Source organism: Grampus griseus (genome assembly GCF_964374135.1).
Source record: "Grampus griseus genome assembly, chromosome: 4".
NCBI lineage: Eukaryota > Metazoa > Chordata > Mammalia > Artiodactyla > Delphinidae > Grampus > Grampus griseus.
The window spans coordinates 141,106,177-141,121,852 of NC_138997.1; the positions used below are offsets into that span (position 1 = coordinate 141,106,177).

General features: G+C 57.7%; 1 protein-coding gene across 2 annotated transcripts in view; it reads left to right on the forward strand.

Moving 5' to 3' along the window:
- Positions 1-12,724: 12,724 nt before the first annotated feature.
- Positions 12,725-15,676, forward strand: part of HTRA3 (HtrA serine peptidase 3) — a gene marked incomplete at its 5' end in the record, with an annotated part of 29,884 nt that continues 26,932 nt past the window's right edge. The window contains one exon of one of the 2 annotated variants that reach the window (XM_082653879.1): positions 12,725-13,124. In XM_082653879.1, the coding sequence (XP_082510005.1) occupies positions 12,740-13,124 (385 nt within the window). The remainder of the gene's footprint in view (positions 13,125-15,676) is intronic. The other variant, XM_082653878.1, reaches the window with a different exon arrangement.

Here is a 15,676-nt window from a genome sequence, read left to right on the forward strand (position 1 = left end):
AGGCAGGTGTGTACGGTGGGGCAGGGCGGTGTCCCTGCCTGTCTGCCCAGCTGCGGGGGAGACATGCTGCAGACAGTGACACGAGCCTGCCATGGGGAGGGCGAAGAGGCTGCCTGGGTCCCAGTGCCGGGGTCAGCACCTCTGTCCCACGCCCGTAAGCTGCAAGCCTCGAGGGCAGCGTCCCCAGGGCGCTGCCGAAATGCTGTGGAGTCTTCCTAGGTTCAGATGTCAGCTCTGCCCCTTTCTGGGCTGGGTTCCCAGCCTCACCTCAGGCTGGACACTCAGACGGTCTGCCCTCTCACCTCAGCCCGCCTTTGGTCGGGTTCCCCAGAACCAGACCTGAGCCTTTGCTCACTATGTTGTGGATATGCAGGGGGTGCCCCTGTGCTTAGGACACGTGCGCCGAGAAATTGAAGGTAAAGCGATTTCATGTCTGCCACTCGCCCTCAAATATTCCAGGAGAAAACCTGTGCGAGAGACAGAGACAGAGAGTTAGAGAGAGACAGAGGTAGAGAGACAAAGAGAGACAGAGACAGAGAGCGAAGAGGAGAGAACAGGCTTCGCGAGGACTTCTTGAGGAATGGACGCTAAGATCAGAGCCGCCCAAGGAAGGGAGAGGAAAATCTCCAGGACGGTGACTGACTCCAGAAAACGGGAAAGGTCAGGCCTGGTCGTCTCCAGGGGGTCTGGGACTCAGAACCGTTGCAGAGGGGCACGTGAGCAGGACAGGTGATGGACAAAGTGCTACATATCAGAGTGGAGGAGGGGAGAGGGTGTCAAGACCGCTCAGTGGGGAGAGTATAGTCTTTTAATCAAACGGTGCTGGGACCACGGCATCCCACATGCACATGAATGAAGTTGGGTCCCTACCTCACACCACATACGGAAATTAACTCAAGATGGATCATAGCCCTAAATGGAAGAGCCAAAGCTATAAAACTCTTAGAAGAAAATGCAGGAATAAATCGTTGTGACCTTGGGTTACAAAGGCTTCTTAGATATGTCACCAAAGGCACAAGCAACAAAAGAGAAAATAGACAAATTGGACTCATGTTAAAATTAAATTCTTGTGCTTCGAAGGATACCAGTGAAAAGACACTCACAGAATGGGAGAAAATATTTGCAAGTTATATATTTCATAAAGGGATTTTATCCAGAATGTATAAAGAACTCTTATAACTCAATAATAAAAAGGCATGTAACCCAGTTTAAAGATGGGCAAATAATCTGGATAGACATTTCTCCAAAGAAAATATTCAAATGGCCAATAAGCACACGAAGAGATGCTCACCATTAGGGAGATGCAAATCCAAACCACAAGGGGATACCACCTCATACCTAGTACGATAACTATGTTAATTTTTTAAAAGACAGAAAATAAAAGGTATTGGCAAGGATGTGGAGAAATCAGAGCCTCACTGCCGATGGGAACGTGAAATGGTGCAGTCATTTTGGAAAACAGTTCCTCAAATGGTTAAACATAGAATTACCATATGACTCAGCAATTCCGCTCCTAGGTATGTACCCAAGAGAACTGTAAACTTATGGCCACACAAATTTACATATGAATGTTCACAGTGTTTTCCATAACGGAAACAACCCAAACATCCATTAATGGATAACAATGGATTACAAATGGAAATGCAGTATGTGGTATATCCACACAATGGAACATTACTCAGTCATGAAAAGGAATCAGGTACCGATACATGCAACAACATGGTTGAACCTTGAAAACGTGATGGTCAGTGAAAGAAGCCAGTCACAGCAGGACCACGTGTTGTATGATTCCATTTATATGAAATGACCAGAACAGGCAAATCCCTAGAGACAGAAAATAGATGAGCAGTTACCAGGGCCTGGGCGAAGGGGAAATAGAGAGTGACAGCCGACGGGTACAGGGTTTCTTTTTAGGGTGATGGAAGTGTTCTAAAATTAATTGTAGGGATGGTTGTACACACTTGTGAATATATTGAAAAACCACTGAATCGTACTCTATAAAAGGGTGAATTGTACGGCATGTGAATTATATCCCGATGAAGTTGTTATATTTGTTTTAAAACCAAGGGGGGGAAATTCTATGGCAGTCCAGTGGTTAGGACTCAGTGCTTTCACTGCCGTGGCCCAGGTTCAGTCCCTGGTCGGGGAACTAAGATCCCACAAGCCCCACGGCACAGCCAGAATAAATGGATAAATAAAATAAAACCATTGTTAGAAACTGAGATTTCGGAGGTGGAGCGGTTTCTGGCGATATAAGAGCCGGGACCAAGGAGGGCTGGAGGAGGAATTTCCTGCGGTGAGGAGTCCTGGGAACAGGTCACTGGATGTGCTGTCACACAGTCACTCTGTGGGGATGGGGACAGACGTCCGGGGTTTGGGAGAGAGGGGAGGGGTGGGCTCGGGCCAGGGGAGTGGATGAGAGTCAAAGAGATGATGGGCGGGTGAGGGGCGTGTGTTTAGGCTGGAAACCATCATCCACAGGGCTGGGAGTTGTGGGGTACGTTTAGTCCTGAGGTACTTAGCGGAGGCGGTACCCAGGCTGAGAGGTGGGGACAGGGGCCCTGGTTCTTTGCCGCCTGTTCAGCTGGTTACCTGGTGGCAGCTGAGAGCGATGTAGTGCACAGGAGGGCGAGAGCCAAGTGTGCCCTTTTTTTTTTTTTTAATAAATCTACTTATTTTTATTTTTGTTTATTTTTGGCTGCGTTGGGTCTTTGTTGCTGCGTGTGGGTTTTCTCTAGTTGTGGCGAGCGGGGGCTACTCTTTGTCGCAGTGCGCGGGTTTCTCATTGCGGTGGCTTGTCTTATCGTGGAGCACGGGCTCTAGGCACGCGGGCTTCAGTAGTTGTGGTGCGTGGGCTCAGTAGTTGTGGCTTGCAGGCTCTAGAGCGCAGGCTCAGTAGTTGTGGCGCACGGGCTTCGTTGCTCCACGGCATGTGGGATCTTCCCGGACCAGGGATTGAACCCGTGTCCCCTGCATTGGCAGGCGGATTCTTAACCACTGCACCACTAGGGAAGCTCAGTGTGCCCATTTTAAGGAGGAGGAAACTGAGGGTCAGAGAGATGAAAGAGCACTGACACAGTCACACAGCAGGACGTGGCAGAGCCTAGAACTTGAGCTTGGAGCCCCCTGCATCCTGGAGCTGGCTCATGGCTATACCATGCGCTGCCTCCCAAAGTGCCAGGCGTAGGCCGTGCCCAGGCCTCCTGCAGGGACACTCAGAGCCAGCTAGCGCTGCTCCCCTGACATGCGCGGTCCAGAGAGTGCCAGTGGACTTGGCGGGCTGGCTGTGCGTGGTGGGGTCCACAGGGTGGGGAGTCCCACGGCCTCCCTGGTTCTGGATGTCCAGTGTGGCCAGGCTCTGGGCTCCAGCACACATGCAGTGCCTGGGGACTGCCTAGGGGCAGAGGAGGGCATGGGCTCTGGAGTCAGACAGACCCAAGTTCAAATCCTAGCCTTGGGTGAGACTCGGCGATCTCTTGGCCTCAGGTCCTCACCTGCACAAAGGGAACCTTGTCATGGCGGCATGAAAGAGACAGTGCCCAGCAACGGCAGGCACTCTGTAAGTGACAGGTGCACGACCCCCGCCACTTGGCTGAGCCCTCCTCTTGAATCTATGTTTATTGTCAGGGTGTGGCTGGGCACAGCCCCTGTACGACAGTCTAAGCTGCGGGGAACTGTAGGAACCTCAGATGAAGCTGACCTCAACGTTACAGAGGATTTACTCGCTCAGTCGACTGATGGCTTAGAAAAAACAGCTTCAGGCATGGCATGATCCAGGCTCAACACCAGCTTGCCTTCTCTCCTTTTCTCAGTTCCACTCCTCAGTTAGCTCCATTTCAAGGCAGACTGTCCCCTCAAGGTCATCAGGTGGCTGCCAGTCTCACTTTTCCTGGTTCCCACGCTGAGGGAAGGTGTCTGTGCAGAAGGAAATGCTTCTTCCTGACAGTGTCAGCCGACGGTACCTTACATGGATAGGCTCTCGTTGGGTGAAGGACCCACCCCTGAAACAACCACCATGGAGGGGGATGGGATATACTGACGAGCTCAGCCGATCAGGGCTCACCCTTGAACGGCCCTGGGTTCAGACCCATCTGAGTTTCATGAGGAGGACGGGAAACCAGGCTCCAGCCGATTGGGAAAATGGGAAGCGGTTCTCAGAAAGCACCGGGATCTGCCTCCAGGGCTCATACTGTCACAGGGTGGGTGCTGGGAGGTCTGCCCTGGGTCCAGGCTGAGAGACTGAGGGAGCCGCGGGGAGCCCGGCCTGGCGGGAGACACATGGGTGTGAGGTTCTGCCAGGTCAGGGAACAAAGGGGGGTGGGCTGCCCTGGAGGGTGTGTGGGAGGGGCTCCCATCCCTGAGGGGGTGCAAGCCCATGAGGAGGACGCTCAGTGGGGACTCTAGACTCTTGTGGGACTCCCTCTGGCCCGGAGCAGCTCATCTTTGTGACTGGGTGACCTCAGTCTCCAACGGGCCACCCACAAACCAGGGCCCAGCTGTGCGGCACTGGGTGAGTCGCTTCACCTCCCTAGGCCTGAAACATGGGGATGGTAAGAGTTTCTGCACAGGGACCCCCCGGCCCGGGGGTTAAACCACACCTGGGCACAGAGCATGGTGGGAACGGGTTTCACGTTAGGACCGTTGATGGGGCGGGGGCCTCGGGAGCACCTGTGTCCCATTAGCAGCATGAAAGCTTGGAGAGGAGCCCCAGAGGGCCAGCAGGTGGTCCCCTCGCCCTCAGTCCTGAAGTGCTTCCTCTCTGGCTCACCTTCAGTCTAGCAGCCCACTGGGACCGTGTGGACACAGCTCAGGGGTCCCGGAGAGCAGTGTGGCCCAGGGGAGAGGGGAGAGGGGCGCCAGATCCCTGCCCATTACTCCCAACAAGCCTGCCCATCGTGACACCCTGGATGGCCAGAGTGACTGTTTCTGGGCATCAACTTGCCCCCCAGCTCCGGCGAGGATGGAGAAGGGCCCCAGGGGCTGAAAGAAAGGCTGGCGGCTTCTCAGAGGGTGGACAGAGGCCCAGCAGCCTCCAGGACAGCTGCTCCGTTGGCTGGGGGCTGAGCCGGCTATCCAGTGAGGGCCGCCTTGCTGGACAGGACGGACAGGATGTGCCCTCCCAGGAGTGGGGTGGGCCGCTCTGGTCCAGGGGGAGGTTCACGTCCAACTCCTGTCAGTGTTGAGGTGGGGCAGGGTGATTTCCAAGAAGGGCTTGGGCTGCAGACAGTCAAACTGGAGAATTGTTGTCTTGAAAGAAGGGAAAAGGAGCAAGGCCTGCTGGCCGGACAGCTCTGATTTCATCATTTCAATCAGCCTGGATCCCTTTATGACGTCTACCCACTCCTTCCTCTCAGATTTCCTTGCCTGGCCCTCACGCAGCCCTGCTGGTTCCAAACCAGCTTTTGTAGGAGACGCACGTTGCCTGGGTTCCAATCCCGATTCTGTAGCTCCCTTGCTCACTGTGTGACCTTGGGCGAGTTATTGAGCCTCTGTGCCCCGCTCTTTTCATCTGTAAAACGGGCATGTCAGTGGGAGGATGTGGTGAGGACCAGACACAGATGCTTTGAGGCTCAATCATGTGACCTTTTGTTAACAATTAGCCCGGCATCTCTGCAACCCACATCCCCTTCTTGGGCCTCAGTTTTCCCTTCTATAAAATGGGCATGGAACAGAAGTGTGGTGCTGGGGTAAGAGCATGAACTTTGGGTTCAGACCCGACTATTTTCTAACCCTGGGTCCATTGCCTAATGGCTGCGGGGTCTTGGGAAAGCCACTCAACCTCTCCTAGCTTAGTTTTCTGCTCCCAAGGGGTGGGTGTAACTAGCGCCCGCCTTGTGGTACTTAAAGAAACTCCCCGAGACGGGGCAGAGCTGGGCCAGTAGGCGGGGCCCAGGAGGGCTGTCTCCGGGGCTGGGGCTTGGCCCCAAGGGCTGCCTCCCCTCCTCCAGGCTGTTGTCCTCCACGCCTCCACCCCTCCACCCCTCCACCCCTCAGAGTTACCGACACACTTACTCAGCCTTCACCTCCTGTATTCATTTTCTGTGCCGCAAAACGAATCACCACAAACCTAGTGGCTGGAAACAACGCACATGTATTGTCTCGTGGTATCTGTGGGGCAAGACTCCGGCACGACTTGTTTGGTCCTCGCTCAGGGTCTCACACAGTGTTGGCTGCCTGTAACCCCCGACTAGAGGCCCAGCGGGGAAGACATCTTCAGGCCCTTCAGGCTATTGGCAGAATTCATTTCCTTGCGGTTGTAGGACTGAGGTCCCCACTGTCTTGTGGGCTGTCGGTTGGGGACCACTCAGCTCCTAGAGGTCCCCCCAGGTCCTTGCCTTGTGGCCCCCTCCATGGGTCCCTCACACTTCCAATCTCTCTACACTTTGAGCCTCTGCCTTCAGGAAGGGCCCAGGCCCCTTTAAGGGCTCACCTGATTAGGTCAGGCCCACCCACACTCAAGGGGCATAGGAAGGGTGTGTACACCGGGGGCAGGAACCTTGGGGGCCATCTTACATCCCTACGTACTGCCTCTGTTGGTCCTTAGGAACCCCAGGAGGAAGTTTCCTTCTTGTCATTCTCTAGATAGATAGAAAACTGAGGCCCAAGATCACAAGGGAACTAATAGAGAAGCAACGTGATGACCAGCCTTTGATGTTTGCAACCTTCTTTTTTTTCTTTATTATTTTAAATTTTCTTTACTCTTATTTTTGTTTTTTGACTGCGTCGGGTCTTAGTTGCAGCACACAGGATCTTCAGTGAAGCGCGTGAGCTCAGTAGTTGTGGTGAATGGGCTTAGTTACCCCATGGCGTGTGGGATCTCAGTTCCCCCACCAGGGATCAAACCCACAACCCCTGCATCGGAAGGCGGACACTTTAGCCCTGGACCACCAGGGAAGTCCCTGCAGCTTTCTTTTGTAGATAAGGGAACTGATGTTCTCTCCACAGTCTCCTGGAGTCCAGCAAAGTCCAGAGATGGGAATTACAGGAGCAGCATTTAGCTCAATTGAAGGAAGAACATTCTAACAACGGGAAGGATTGCCTTGATGGGTAGTGAGCTCCCCGTCACTAGAGGTGTGCAAGCAGAGCGTCCACCTCTGTGAAGGGAATACCCAGACCTGCTGGTCTCGGTCACTGTGCAGCTTCCTTCAGCTCAGTCTCTGAGACTTACCTTCCTGCCACCTGGGACTGGGATCAGGCCACACCTGACGTTAGATCACCTTGCCCCTACCAGGAAGGTGCACCGATAAGCCCTCTTTTGCTGAAGCCAGTTGGAGTGGGGCTTTCAACAACTTGGGGCCAAGGCAACACCTTGCACCTGGATCTCTGCAGAATTCCCCGCCAGGTCGCTTACTTTTTGCACACCCTGTTCTGGCCAATCCAGGCCCTCATGTAGCCAGAGCAAGTTGTCTCAGAACAGCTGACCATGTTGTGCTGCTACTTTTCCTCCTCCAGGGGTCCCCACTGCCCTAGAGAGAAGGCCTGCCTTCCCTAACCCTGCTGGCCCCCTTTGCACCCCTGCACCCTCTCCTGGGGTTCCCTGTTTTCCTGCTCTGTCCAGCAAGCCCCTCCCCAGCATTCAGAGTCCACTCAGGGAAGGCCCTCCTTTCCCCTGGGCCCCAGAGTGGACCCCGTCCAGCCCCCAGGCTTCCCTCTGTCCCAGCATCCTCCGTGCGTGCTGTCATGGTGTGGTTGCCCCGAGACCACGCAGTGGACTGGCCGTGGGCATGCGCTCTGGAGCCATACACCCTGGGCCCATATCTTGCGCCGTGTCGGGCAGGCTCTGTGCCTTTGGCCACCTTACCCCACCTGTCTGTGCCTTGGCTGCCCCACCTGCAAAATGGGGATTATAGTAGCACCTATTCCCCAGGGTCCCCAGAGCAGTCCTGAGTGCTAGCTGGTGCCTGCCCCTCCCCCTCTGTCCCTGGAGGCCGGGGGCCAGGGGGGACACAGGGGTGAGGAGGGAAGTCTCTCTCTCAGAGAGACTCACCTCCTCCAAGTGTGGTAAGGGCCAAGGGGCTGGGGGCTGAAGACAGAGTGGGTCCCACCCACCCTGACCCCCTCCCCACCCTAACCCTGTGCAGGGGGCCCACCCTCTGAGTCACCCACTAACGTGGGCTGACGAGTCTTACTGCAGGCCGAGGTGCGGTCGGGATGCGAAGTCCCCAAAGTGACTTAAGTCATGACCTCATCCAACGTGAAGCCTGAGACAAAGTTCAGGTCAAAGGGCAGAGGCTTCCCAGAGCCTGGAGAGCTTGACCCGAGGACCCAGGTCCGGCCGGCTGTCCAACTCTGCAGAGATGGAGGCCTGGGCTGGAGGTCCCCCAGGGCTCCCGCCTGGACAGACTCAATTCCATTCCAATTAGTGTAAGTAACCTTGGCCAACGCCCAGCCTGGCCAGCGCTGGGGAGATGAGACACTGCCCCTCTCTGCGAGGGGCTGATATCTGGAGCGGAGTCAGGCACGACCCAGATGGTGACCATACCCAGATGGTGACCGTGAGGCAGAGTCTGCAGGGAGCACGACTGCCCTCCGCCCACCGCTCGCTGCTCTGCCGGTGCTCAGGGATGCGCCAGGCAACCCCACTGGTCTCCCCGCCTGGGCCCTTGGGCGCCAGGCTATGGGGAGAATGCCTCGGCCCCCTGGGCTATGTTTTCTTAGAGGGTCCCAGGGCAGAGTGTCTGCGGCCCTCGTTGACATGGGTCTGATGGACTTCAGTCCTCATGGGCCGCTCCCTTTTCTGGAACCTTCTCGCCCTGCTGTGTTGTGTGCCAGGAGTCACATGGGCTGACCCAACCCGTGCACTGAAAGGTTCGTGGAGCTCTTTCCCTGCGGTATAGTGTGTTACATGGGGAAGGCGTTCTCACGAGTGAGTTCATCAGGTTCATCAAGTTCAGTATCACCTGCTCCAGGTCCTGAATGAGGTTCTAGGACGTTCCACCAAGCTTGGGCACTTACTGCAGAGCTCCCCTGCTCCCCCTGGGCCAGTCTGAATCCCACCTGCTAAGGAGTGCAGCTGCTAGCAGGATCCCTAGTCTGGCTTGCCCCTCATTCCCATTGAGAGCTATTTTCTGGGGAGCCTCACGGAACCAGCTGTGGCAGGTGTCAGGCCCTCCTGCAGAATCCTTCCTGAGGCTCCCTGGGGACACCTCTCTCCCCTTAGTAGTGAGAAGTCAGGCTGCTTTGGAGAATGGCTTCTTCCGTCAACACGGACATCACGTTTCCATCTTTGCCTTGGCTACCAGGAAGCTGGGGGCCAAATTTACGGGCATGCGCTAAGAACTAGCATCTCGTGACAAGAATTTGGATATTAGCTCCACCTCTGGCTTCCCATTATTTTTCTCTCACTCTTTTTTGCTTTAATTGATTTCTCTTCCTTCCTTTTTATCTTGTTCTTGTTTGTAAAAGGCCTTAAGTACCAACGGTGGGGGGTAAGGGGGAGTAATAGGAAGAGCCTCCACCTTCCTTGAAGCAGCACCTGGGAGCATCCCAGGCCTCCGAGGACGTTCACCCACGGTGGGGTGGAGGGGGAGACTCAGATCCAGCGGGAGGGGCTCCCGCAGCAGGCAGGGAAGCCACTGAAGGTGCCCTGGTTCGCACCCAGAGGCAGGATGGAGTCGGAGCAGCAGGGGGCGCTGCTCCCTCCGTCTCCCCGGCAGCTGCAGGAACATCTGGAAACAGATTCCCTTTTCACCGACAGAGCACTCTGGGCCCCGGGCCAGCCATGCTCACTGCAGCCTCTGTGAGAAGGGCCTGCCTATTTCAGGCAAAAACAAAGGCAAACCCAGGGACTGCACCCCAGTTTCAGAGGGGAGAAGGGAAGCCACGGATGGGCCCTTTCACTTTGGGCCTCAGTTTCCCCATCTGTACAAGGGGAATAAATATCCCCTTTGCAAGACGGTTGTAAAGGTCAAATCAGGTGACCGTTGGGGGCAGTGTGGTCTTGAGGGAAGGGCATGGACTGAGTCCCAGGCTGCCACACACTGTGAGCCGTGCATCCCAGAGCTTCCTTCAAGGATCGCGATACCCACCTCCCAGGGCAGCCGTGAATATGGCATCAAATCATGTGAGCAGAGCACCCGAACAGCCTCAGGGCCCAAGGACAGCAGGCGTTGTCCCGTGTAAACTGTAGAGGGCTGTGAGAGCTCTGGTCTGCAGCTGTGGCCAGCCTAGGACCTCTCTGAGACTCAGTTTCCCCACCTGTAGACAAAAGCTTTAGAAGAAATGAGCTCCCGGTCCTACCCAGGTCTCTGCTTTTCTGTGCACTGCAGCATCCCGGCAGGGTTGGGTGTCTGGCATGCCGAGGCCCCCCAAGGAGCCTACTCTGGGTCCCCCAGGATGTCCTGGGCCCGTGGGCCACTCCCTCTGCCCCTCAGACCTGCACCCTCCCTAGAGGAGAGACAAGCCAGGAGCCCTGGCCAGGGTTGGGGGAGGCCCAGACCAGCCCTGTCGTCCCCCACCCCTGGCATTCTGGGTTATTCCAAGAAAGGCCTGAAATTCTCCACATCTTCAAAGCAAAATGCATTCCCAGTTTTTCGAGGCAGAAGTGCATATCCCATTGCCCTTTGTCAAAGGGCCTTTTAGAAAGGCAAGACCCAGGCTCCTGCGGCCCGTTCTCCTGCTGACCTTCAACCCTACGCTCACGGCCACTGCCTCTCAGGGCCCCCAGCTCCCCTTCTGTACCCCAGCCTGAGCCACTTCTTCCAGCGTACCTGTCAGATGGGCCACATCCCATCTAACCTCTCAGCAGTGCCCAGTCCTTCAAGGACGCCAAGGCCCTCAGGGAACAGACACAGTCCCTCCCCCCCACCCCAGTTCCCTCTCCCTCCTCTGAGCCAGAGGTTCCTAACCTGGGTGTCTGAAAACGCGGATGAAAAAAAAAATCTTTATTTTCACCATCCCCTTCCCTGAAGCCCAGCATATCCTTCCATGGTGAAGCAGGCCCAAGCCACAGGGCCCCTGTGACCCTGTCACCGAGAGGAACACAGGTATTTCCCCCCATGCTGCAGCGGCTGCAGGCACCTCTAGACCCCCCTGTGCTCTGAAATCTGGGCGGGTGTCCCACTGCTGGCCAGATCTTATTCAAGCGGTTCACAGAGAAGCCACGTACACACCGTGGATCTATATGTTTAACTAACTGGATTAATCAGAGCATTGCTTCCCCTAGTGATGCTGTGCCGCTTGTTTTATGCATTTAAAAGACATCATTCTGAGCAGGGCTCTCCAGACTTCACCAGGCGGCTGAAGGGCCTGCCAGAGAGGGTACAGACCCCCAACTCCAGGGTCTGCACCTGAGGGCTTTCTCTGCCGAATGGGTCGCCACTCTGACTTGCCCAGGTGGGGCAGAGCTCCTGGCTGGACCCCGCCAGCCCCCAGGCCCATGACCGCATCCAGACCCTGCACCCTCTTATTTATTTATTTGGCTGCACCGGGTCTTAGTTACAGCATGCAGGACCTTTAGTTGCGGCATGCAGGACCCTTAGTTGCGGCATACGGGATCTGGTTCCCTGACCAGAGATCGAACCCGGGCCCCCTGCATTGGGAACGCGGAGTCTTAACCACTGGGCCACCAGGGCAGTCCCAGACCCTACACCCTCTTGAAGCTCACCTCCAAAGGAGGGTCCTGCCCTCTCCTCGGATCCCCACAGCCCTCGTCACGCTGATGACATCATGGTCACCCGGCTCTGGGCCCTCGGGCAGGGCCTGGGTCTGAAGTGGCTTTTCAGAGACCGTGTGCGGAATAATCAGGAGGGTGGAGCAGCCTCCCGGTCCCATGGGCCGACGCGCAAAGTGCTTGCGGACATTCCTCCACCATCCACTGCGTGGGACTCTCCCTACGTCCTATGAGGCAGCAAGTGCTATTCCTTCCCCTTTCCTGGAGAGGAAACTGAGGCACGGAGCTGTAAGACAACTGCCAGGGCCACAGAGCACGGAGGGCGGGGCTGCCCCCAGACAGGCCCTGTCCAGAGCCTGGGGGAGCACATCCTCCAAGCCCTAAAGCCTGAGGACAGGGGGTGGGGGCGGCACTTCCGGAAGGTCTGTCCCCAGTGGAGGTGGGGAGCCGTGACATCCATCCCCCCCGCCAACGTGGATTGGTCGGGGCCTGTCCTGAGGGCTTCCTGGCTGAGGAGGCCCGGGGGGGAGGGGGAGAGGGAGGGGAGGCAGGCGGCGGGGAGGAGCCGGGACGGCCCATTTCTAGGAGGGGAGGGCGAGGGGGAGTAGCTGAGGTCACTGGAACTCAGTCTTGAACTCGGCTAGCTCAGGGATCCCCAGGGGTGCCGGAGGCCCGCACACTGGTGGCTTCTCCTCCCCAAGGCCCCTAGCCGGGGGGCGGGGTCGCAGAATGTCCATCACACCGGTTTCCCAGACCAGGCAGGCCCCGCTTTCGGTCTCGGGTGGGTCCAGGCCCGGAAGGCCGGGCGGGGGCGGTTGGGCCGGGGCGGAGCTGGCGGAGGGGCCGGGCCGCCCCCTTCCAGCGAGGGCGGGTGGGAGGCCGGCGCCTTTAAACGCGGCGGGGCCGGCTACCCGCCACCGTCTGCCCAGAGGGAGCGGGCGCCTCCCCAGTGCCCCGCGTTCTCCGCGCCCCGGGCATGTCTGTGCGGTCCCGTCGCCCGCCCGCCTGAGCCGCCGGCGCGTGTGGCCGCGCTCCCGCCCGCGTTCCCTCCGTCGGCGCCCGGAGCAGCGGCCTCGGTGCGCCCCTGGCCGGTCCCCCGCGCTGCCGCCCGCCGCGGGCCCGTCCGCCATGCAGGCGCGGGCGCTGGTCCTGGCCGCTCTGGTCGCGCTGGCGCTGGCCCGGGAGCCCCTGGCCACGTCGTGCCCCGCGCGCTGTGACGTGTCGCGGTGCCCGAGTCCCCGCTGTCCCGGCGGCTACGTGCCCGACCTCTGCAACTGCTGCCTGGTGTGCGCCGCCGTCGAGGGCGAGCCGTGCGGCCGCGCCGTAGACTCGCCGTGCGGGGAGAGCCTGGAGTGTGTGCGCGGCGTGTGTCGGTGTCGCTGGGCGCACGCCGTGTGCGGCACCGACGGGCACACCTACGCCAACGTGTGCGCGCTGCAGGCGGCCAGCCGCCGCGCGCTGCAGCTCTCCGGGACGCCCGTGCGCCAGCTGCAGAAAGGCGCCTGCCCATCGGGTAAGCGCTCTCGGTCGGGCTGCTCCGCTGGCACTGCGGGGGTGGGGGGTGGAATGAAGCGGTCTCCTGGGGAAACAGGCTCAGAGCCGGGGCGGAGCCTCATTGTCCACACTCCCCGGGCACAAGTGATGGTTTCTTTGAGAAATCATCCAACCAGCCTTCTGGTCTTCCAGGTGGGGAAACTGAGGCTGGGAGAGGTAAAGTGCTGTCCCCAAGGTCACAGAAGTAGTCAACAGTGAAACCCGGTGCTCTCCTAACCACCCCGAGGGGCCTGGTCTAGCTCTACATCTCTCCAGCCTCTGGCCTCATCACAACTTACCCATGTTGTGTCTCATTTCCCCTGGTCCCCATCTCCCTGCCTGCCTGGGTGTCGGATGCAAAGCGATCCTTCCTGGCCTTAAATATCCAGTCTTGATATTCGAGAGACACCAATTGAGTGACAGAGGGTGTTTCCTTTCTTGTCTTGCCCTGCGCTTAAAACGCATGTCACCTGAGGGCTGTTTAGGAATGGGGAGCGGGCTTGTGGAGCCTCTGGACTGCTTGGAGCTCCGTGGGGACCTGCCGTCGGGGTAGGAAATTTCTCAGTCCCGTCACACCTTAGAACAGCCTCCCCTAACCTGGACTTGGCTCTGGGTTGCTTCTTGCCACACAGGTTGACCCTGTGGAAGAAAATGCTGGCAAACCCTACTGTGCCCTTATTTGTTTGGGGCACCTCTCGGGAACGCAGGCTCCGGCGTCGGTTCCGCAGGTGCTCTGAGTGCAGCAGCCTGCGCTGGGCCCGGAGTTCACGGCGATGGAGTTGTCAGGCCGCGGTGTGTGCCCCCAGCCCGCAGCTGCCCACCAGGAGATGCTGACCACCAGAACAGGCTCTGCCGTGGGGAGCACGGCTGCCTGGAGTGCCGGGAAACCTTCAGGGGTGAGGGGCCTCTAAGCTGAATCCCCAAGGATGGGGACACGTCTTCCAGGTAGCGGGAGGGTTAGGCTTTCGGGGAAGGGAAGGCAGCGTGAACCACCATGTGGGGCTCTGTGCCTATGGTGAGCCACGTAGCCCGGAGCAGATGTTGTGCAGGGGAGGCGTGTGTGCGCGCGTGCACGTGTAGGCTTGTGAGAGACACCCAGGGCTGGGCGGCTTGGCTGGGACAGGACCACAAGTGGCCCATAAACGTCGTGTTTTCGGCTTCATCCTGTAGGCCAGGCTTCCCGAGTCATGTCTGGGATTCTGAAAATAAGTGTCCTGCGGCCCCAGAAGTCTGGGAAAGTAAACGCCGGCCCTGCAGTGGGGGTTCACACTCCGCTTGAGTCCATCAGAGCTTCTGAGAAAACCTACAGCAAGGAAAGAAAAAACCCACCAAACGATAAAACCCAGGGTTTCCCAAGAGAACTTCAACAGAGCCCTTTCCTGGCAGAACACGCGTGACCTCCTGGCACACCGGGGTTCCGGGGAGCCCGGTTTGGGAAGCGTTATGTGGGCTTAGCCATGATTGTACGGGAGAGCCATGGAAAGGTTTTAAGAGAAGTGAGGGCGATGAGGTCAGCCTTGTGTTTGGATCGTGCCCAGGAGACCGGGAGCACGGTGCCACTCGATGCCATGGAGATGGGCGTTATCATTTCTTGAGCACCCATCGCACCTTCTGACGTGGGGCTCGGAACCAGCCGCCTGGTGGGTCTGGGAGGCAGAGGGCTCAGGGTGGGCCTGGCGCCTGCCCACTGCAGCTCGGTGGTGTCTGTGGTCCCCTTCCCAGTGCCAGCTCTCCCAAGTAGTGGGTGCTGTTAGAATCAGGCTCTAGGGTGCCGGGGATCAGCAGGGAGGTTGGAGGTGGTCTAGGCATTTTGAAACCTTTATTCTTGACTGAGGGAGTCCACGTCCGTGAAGCACCTTCTCTTGTGTGTCCCGCTGGCCGTGGGCTGGTAACAAGGCCCCTGTAATGAGGCAGACCCCATCTGTGTCCTGGAGAAACTGACAGTGGGGGAAACAGGAGGGTGAGAAGAGGACAGTAGCTCAGTGACCACAGACAGACGTCTGTCCAGCACCTGGGCTCAGTAGGTGCTGTGGAATGAAAGGCTGGCCCACGTGGTGGGCGTCCCTCCTTGCATACCTCCAGTGATGATGGGTTCACTACCTATCCGTGGAGCTCTTGTGTACTCCCATGTCTGTGCTAGGCAGATACCACACGGTGTGGGTGAATAGCTATCAATGGAAGAGTAAAACCCAGAGAACTGTGTGCAGAGGGTCTGCGGAGAGCAGAGGTGTCCCTTTTCACAGGCTCTCTGCCTACAGCTGCAGACAAATAGGCCTTCAAGCGTGCAGTTAAATCAGAATCTCAAGCCCTGGGCGGTTCACAACGTGGCATTTAATCATCAGCTTTCATCGTTCAGCCCCAGTGCAGGTGCCAACAGAGGCTCTCAGCTCTATTTACTTAAGCGCTTTGTTGGCTTTCGATTTTTAATCCTCTTAGCAGCTTCCTGGGGCCTTGTGGGTCTCAGAATTCTGCATTCAGGACTCATCAGGCATCCCCACTCCTCTCACTCCCCCTGCCCAGACAGCAGGGCTG